General features: G+C 40.4%; 1 protein-coding gene across 2 annotated transcripts; it reads left to right on the forward strand.

Annotated features, from left to right (window-relative positions):
- Nucleotides 1-1,327: 1,327 nt before the first annotated feature.
- ZNF572 (zinc finger protein 572) lies at nt 1,328-6,145 on the forward strand. 2 transcript variants are annotated; one of them, XR_001138151.1, is made up of 3 exons: nt 1,328-1,431; nt 3,701-3,814; nt 4,469-6,145. XR_001138151.1 is itself a non-coding variant. In XM_012660823.1 (2 exons), exons 1-2 carry the CDS (start codon nt 3,736-3,738, stop codon nt 5,905-5,907), a joined length of 1,518 nt encoding a protein of 505 aa, XP_012516277.1. The 2 variants fall into 2 exon arrangements, 1 of the variants encoding a protein (XP_012516277.1); XM_012660823.1 differs by lacking the exon at nt 1,328-1,431 and having other exon boundaries at nt 3,736-3,814; nt 4,469-5,907.
- Nucleotides 6,146-7,023: the final 878 nt, after the last annotated feature.

Consider the following 7,023-nt stretch of genomic DNA (forward strand, 5'->3'; position numbering starts at 1 on the left):
GACTAACAGGATTGAGTAGAGATGTCAGAGGAAAAGGAGGAAAATGTGGTATCACCTCAAAAGAGTGTTTCTAGAAGAAGGGAGTCCTCAGCCACCTCAAACTCTTGAAAAAGGACCTGAGAATTGAAAAATACCAATTGCACTAACAACCCGGAGGTCAGTGGTGATGTTAGGGATTTGTTGCTTTTGTTGCAGGACAATTGTTAAGGGGAGTGGAGAAGCAATGAAATGGAAACATTGTGAGTAAAAAAAAGAAGAGAAAAGAAAACTGAGGGACTATTTGGGGATGGGGTGGGGTAATTGAGAGCTTTGTTGATACTATGAAGTTTCCTAGAAGGTGGGAAGGAAAGTGAGTACCAGTAAAAGGCTTTTTTATTTATTTATTTATTTATTTTTTTTTTTTGAGACAGAGTCTCACTGTGTTGCCCAGGCTAGAGTGCCATGGCGTCATCCTAGCTCACAGCAACCTCAAACTCCTGGGCTCAAGCGATCCTCCTGCCTCAGCTTCCCGAGGAGCTGGGACTGCAGGCATGCGCCACCATGCCCGGCTAAGTTTTTCTATATATTTTTAGTTGTCCGATTAATTTCTTTCTAATTTTAGTAGAGACGGGGGTCTCACTCTTGCTCAGGCTGGTTTCGAACTCCTGAGCTCAAACAATCCGCCCGCCTCGGCCTCCCAGAATGCTAGGATTACAGGCGTGAGCCACCCAGCCCGGCCTAAAAGGCTATTTTAAATGCAAAGAAGAGATCCTCTGTTGTAACAGGAGGAAGAAAGAGAATGGGAAGGGGCGTCCAAACTTAATTCGATTTGTGTTTGGTATGGGAGAGATGGAGGGATTGGTGTCTATTTTCTCCGTAATGAAAAAGGAGAGATTAACTGCTTCTGTGCGTGTAATTAACAAAGGTGCCTTGTAAACTAATTGTTTTATGTGTGGATAGATGCTTAGCTCTCCAACTGTTTCACAGATAGCTAAATACGTATCCATGCTCACAGTTGTGAGAACAGAAACAATAGATACTTAATAAATACTAGATTGATTTTGATTCTAAGGATGATGATGACAATGGTAAACGTGATGATGCTCTGAAGGCAAGGAAAAATTTAAGCTCCAAACCAGACCCTTATCCTGTCGGTGAGAGGAATGAGATTCACAGGGGGCGAGTCACTGCCCAAGCAAAGGAAATTCACCAGCACGCTCCTTTCTGGTCCAGGACCCTAAGGGTTAAGATCAACGAGAGTCAGCCGTCGTTCCTTCCTAGAGAGGCTCCGGCAAAGCCCGCCGGGGAAGATGGGTTAAGTTCCTGTTTCTGTCCTCCGAGTTTAAGCGTTTAGGACCCTGGGTGGCGGGGTGAGAAGGAGCAGGGGCTCCTTCTTCCGGGACCGCTGGGGCGGCTAGGGGTGCGGGGCGCCGGGGGTGCAGCCCCAGAACAGTGAGTTCCTTCTTGGGGCGGGGGAAGGGGGCCGAGGGCTGTGGGCAAGAGGAGCGGAAACTGCACCGCCCAGGCTGCAGCGCTCGTTCCGGAGCGGATCCTGCAGCTGCGAGGGGCGGAGGCCCAGCATCTCCCGCCCGCCCGGCCGCAGCGCCTTCCTCGCCTGCGGCGTCCCTTCAAAGATCCTGTCTGCCAGAGATGGTCTGGTCTCCTGGAACTTCGCCCCGCAGTGTCTCCAAGCTGTGGTCCCTCCAGCGGTTCTTAAAGCTAAGCTTCAGGCAGTGCATTTTCTTTGGAAGGCTTTCTGATCAAAGCATGGCCCCATCCTAATCACCTGTTTGCTCTTAAAAACAACCTTTCTCTGTGGAGTGACATCTTAAGGACAGCCTTTTAATACCATTTATGGCCTTGAATTTTCCGCCGTTTTGCTAAGCCAGAAGGGCTCCTTTACTACCAAATATAATAGTATTTTAGCAGGGAAAGTGATGGGACGGCAATCTGTTACCCAGACTCATGCTTCCTTTGTAAAATTTTGATAAAAATATGTGACTCAGACAGCAAAACATATTACTTCATTCGAACAACTCCACCCAACCCCTTTTTTTGCATTCAGGTAGATGTTTTTCTCACTCAAACACTGGGAATATGTGTAATTTAGATTAGTTTCACCTTTCTCTGGAACAAATCTCTAGTTAGTAAGTGAGCTTACAGAATGCCGACCCACTTTGGTATAAGGTTTAGGGATGTAGATCTCTTTTCTGAAAACCCAGTTAATATATTCTAAAATAAAGGTACTCTCTGAGGATCACTTGCAGTTTGGAATTATGCCTAGCTCTGCTTCTGGTTTTAGGTCACTGTAATAGATAAGAGTGTGAAAGTCAGCATGCAGTCAGACTTGGAGCTCAAACCTGCTCTACCACTTTCTGTGTGACCTTAGGAAAGTTTTTACTGCTTTTCTAACTCGTCTATGAAATGCTGGTAATTGTTCATATACTTCAAGGAGATACTCTTAAGTCAGAAATATGTACAAATTATTTAGTTCATTACCTGGCACATGATAGGCAGTAATAGGGTGAAAATTATAATTACAGTACATTATTTTTTTGTTTACTATGTGTGCCTTTGTATGTCCTTTTTTAGCTCTTATTTTTCCAAAAATTATCCTATACTTTATACCCTGAAATAGATGCCAAGGCCATATATAACTGCCTTCCAGTGGTACTTCTTCTGTTCCCTGAAAGTACATGAGGTATTATAGTTGGCTCCAGAAGATAAAGTTTAGGCTGAAGTAGGTATTGTGATTATAATAGACTTAGAAACTTAGAGCAAAGAAGGAAGAGGTCTCTCTTTAGTCTCCTTTCTCCTTTTTACATTTAGGGGTTATTGGCTATAGTTATTCCAGCCCTGCTTTGTCCTAATTTCTTATTACTGGTTATATAAATCCTAACTTTCCTTTGAAATTGACTTCAAAGGTTTCTTTCTTCTGTCAAAGACCAAGTTATTGTTTTGAAACTAGACAGGGTACTTTCTCTTCTTTAGCTCTTTCTTATACCTTCTGTTGATTTCTTAAAGTTGTTTTTTGTTTGTTGGTTTGGTTTTTTTTTTGAAGAGAGGGTCTTACTGTAGCCCAGGCTGGAGAGCAGTGGCACAATTATAGCTCACTGTAACTTCAAATTCATGGGCTCAAGCAATCCTCCTGCCCAAGCCTCCTGAGTAGCTGGAACTACAGGCATGTGCCACCATACCCAGCTAATTTTTAAATTTTTTGTAGAGATAGAGTCTTGTTATGTTGCCCAGGCTAGTCTCAAACTGCTGGCCTCAAGCGATCCTCCTGCCTTGACCTCCAAAAGTGCTGAGATTACAGGGATGAGTCACTGAGCCCCACTCCTTGAGGTCTTTATAAGTTTTATTATTGGTGCCTTTTCTAAAAAATTACTTTGTTTTTTCAATTAAAAGTGTTCCTAAGCTATGAGTGGATACTATTAGTATTCATTCTACTTTAAAATCTTGATCCTCAGACCTTTAATGTTAAGATTTAATTATTTGAATTGTTATTTCTTTAGAAAAGATTAATCAGGCTAACAAGTCTAAATACTTGTTTCTGAGATAAGATTTTTCTAATAGGCCTTCCAAGAGCCATATTTCTCATTTTCAGCATGGTTGACAGAAAATTGTGTGCCTACTATTGTTACGTTGCAATGGTTGGGAAGGAAGGAGGAAGAATACACTTTAACAAATGTCTCCAAGCATAATATGTTTCCTTCCACAGGATTTCTGATCCCTGACCTTGCTGTGATCATTGTGATGGAACAAGAAAAAGAATTGTTGATCTCATATTCTAATGGCTTCATGGAGAAGGAGAGTTTGAAAAGCCCCTTCACAGGTGAGGGATCAAGAAGATGATCTGAATCCTTAGGAAATTTGTTACAAGATGTGCTAACAGAGTATGTAGAAAGAACGGCATTAGAATGTGACAAACCCTAAATTGATTCCCTGCTCTGTCACTATAAGCTATGTTAATTCTTTCAGCCTTAGTTTTCTCATCTTTAAGAAAAAAAATGAATGATAATATCTGTTTCACATGTATTTTAGAATTAATGAGATGCCATGTGTAAAGCTACTATTCTTAATAAATCTAGTGGCTATTGTTATTTCTGTAGTATTTGCTCAGATTTTAACAAGGCAATTGTCTGGTTTCCACCACAGATGGGATCCTGTTCAATTTCACCCCTATTCAAATGCCCCTTTTTCTAAGCCTTCTAGAATAAAATTGAATGCATTTATTTTTAGATCGATATCCCTTTTGGCAATTTTTGACAATGGTTCAAATAATTTATTAGTATTGTTACTAAGTACAAAAAATTCACTTGCTTCTGGTGAACACAGGGAAAAGAAGCAAAACTAGCTTTAAAAACTTTTTATGTAATATAATTTATGAGGTTTTACATTGTTATTCCCTCTCTTCCACTGCAATTTGGAATTTACTTCTCTGGTAGAGATTTGGAAATACGTTTAGTGTATTTGTTTATTCTTGCAGAAGATGAAAGTAAGAATAATTTGGAAACTTTTCAACACAATAATCCTAAGGCAGATAAACTTAAAGAGAGAGCTTCAAATTGGTCTAAAAGAAATGGCCCACAAAATTCTCAACATGAGGATACAAAAGAAATGCCATTGACAGCATCCCAAGGAGATGACATTTGGTCTCAAGATTCCTATGAGAATAATGTCAAGTTAGAGAATTGGGGAAATTCTGTAGGGAAAGAAGAGGAAAAACCAAATTACCAGGAATGGGACCCAGGAAAACATACCAGTGCTTCTGTCCAGCAGAATTCATCCTTTGGAGACAAGCCCTACAAATGTTCTGAATGTCGGAAAAGCTTCAGTAAGAGTTCCCATTTGCGTTCTCACCAGAGGACCCACTCGGGAGAAAAGCCTTATAAGTGCTCTGAGTGTGGGAAATGCTTTTGTAACAGTTCTCACCTGATTCAGCATCTAAGAATGCACACAGGAGAGAAGCCCTACCAGTGTGGTGAATGTGACAAAAGCTTCAGCAATACCTCCCATCTTATTATCCACCAGAGAACTCACACGGGAGAGAAACCCTATAAGTGTCCCGAGTGTGGGAAGAGTTTCAGTAGCAGCTCTCACCTTATTCAGCATCACAGATCACATACAGGTGAAAAACCATATGAATGTCCTGTTTGTGGAAAAGGTTTCAGCCACAGCTATGTCCTAACAGAACATCAGAGGACTCACACTGGAGAAAAACCTTATAGGTGCCCTGATTGTGGGAAGAATTTTAGACAGAGTTCCAGCCTTATTCGCCACCAGCGGACACACACAGGTGAGAAGCCCTACAAATGTTTTGAGTGTGGAAAAAACTTTGGTTGTAATTCTACTCTAAAAAAGCATCAGAGAATACATACAGGAGAAAAACCCTATCAGTGTCTAGAATGTGGGAAGAATTTTAATCGAAGTTCAAACCTTATTACACACCAGAAAACACACACAGGAGAGAAATCCTATGAAAGTTCTGAATATGAAGAAAGTTCGAGTCAGAACTGCAATGTGATGGAAGAATGTAGAACCCAGCCAGAGGAGAAACCATATAAATGTGAATGTGGAAAGAGTTTCGGCCTTAGCTCCCATCTCATTAGACATCAGAGAACACATACAGGAGAAAAACCTTACAGATGTTCTGAGTGCTGGAAAACTTTTAGTCAGAGCTCCACACTGGTGATTCACCAAAGGACACACACGGGAGAGAAACCTTATAAATGTCCTGATTGTGGTGAATGCTTCAGTCAAAGCTTTAACCTCATCAGGCACCGGAGAACCCACATAGAAAAAAAACCTTACAAATGTACCAGCTGTGAGAAATGCTTCAGTAGAAGTGCCTATCTCAATCAGCATCGGAAAATTCACATAAAGTCCTTTGAGTCTCCTGAAGTTGGAGATTTTCCTCATGAATGACTTGGAAAAACTATTCAAAGGAAATACCCCTTATCCCTTCATCTTCAGTCTCAAATTCATCTTTTTCCTGAGTCCCAAAGCCTTGTTGTTTCCAGCCCCCAACCCTTCCCACCCCCTCCATTGGACCATTACGATTAAGGTATCGTGATCATTGTGCTATACAGTTTCTTTGGAGTATTTGTCAAAACATTTGGAAAATCTCAACCTCTCACTTTAGAGGATGGGAAGACCCAGGTCACCAGGTTATTGGATTTGTCCTGTGAGAGATACTCCCAAGGATGAAGAAAAAGGAGAATTTTTTTTTATTATTTAAGGTAAGATAGGGATAGCTTCAAAGGAACACATAAAGAGTGATCCTAGGAGTAATAAGTAAAAGGACTTGAGAACTTGAAGCTAGGATTGTTACTGAATTACCTTATTTTCTTTTGCCTTATGGGTAGAGATAAATCATTATTGGTCTCATGGGTTTACCCAGAGAAAGGATCTTTTTGAACAAATAATGTGATTTCCCGGATGTTTTGTTGGGTCTTAAGAAAAAAAGATTCATATTTTAAATGCATTTTTATTCACTTAAAATTAACTTTTATAGCATCTAGAACTGCACCATCCAATATCATACCCTCTAGCCATATGTGGCTATTTAAATTTATATTAATTAATTTATACTTAGATGAATGTAATTTAAAATCCAGTTCCTTGGTCACACTAGCCACTTGCTAAGGCTTGGTAGCCACATGTGACTAGTGTCTGCTGTATTGGATGTCACAGAAGGAAGGTTCTTTCTCTCAGGATCATCATTCTTGACAGACTAGTAAATATTTTGCATAAGACTGTAGGAATATGCTCTGGGGTTTTTGCTCTCCAAAAGGAATTGCAATATAGAGTAGAAATGGGATAGAGTTTTGAAGGTACTGGGTCTAAAGATTGGATATTCTAATAATTATGTGTTATAATTTATGTGCAGCCAACTGGGTTATCTAGTGACTGCCTTGACCAAAGCCAGAATAGTAGGTAGGATTCTTGAATTCTGTTTATAAGTTTTTGACAGAGTCTTTTCCCTGAGTTTTCCCATTATGTAATTCTGGGTCAGCTCCAGAACTCTTTTTTTCCCCTCCA

This window comes from Propithecus coquereli, unplaced genomic scaffold (genome assembly GCF_000956105.1).
Source record: "Propithecus coquereli isolate 6110/MARCELLA unplaced genomic scaffold, Pcoq_1.0 Scaffold68, whole genome shotgun sequence".
Classification (NCBI taxonomy): Eukaryota; Metazoa; Chordata; class Mammalia; order Primates; family Indriidae; genus Propithecus; species Propithecus coquereli.

Bases quoted from the DNA above. Each gene is read 5' to 3' on its own strand.
- ZNF572 (XM_012660823.1), top strand. From the start codon at position 3,736: ATGGAACAAGAAAAAGAATTGTTGATCTCATATTCTAATGGCTTCATG. The intron at 3,815-4,468 runs GTGAGGGATCAA...TTATTCTTGCAG, and splicing joins TTTGAAAAGCCCCTTCACAG to AAGATGAAAGTAAGAATAAT.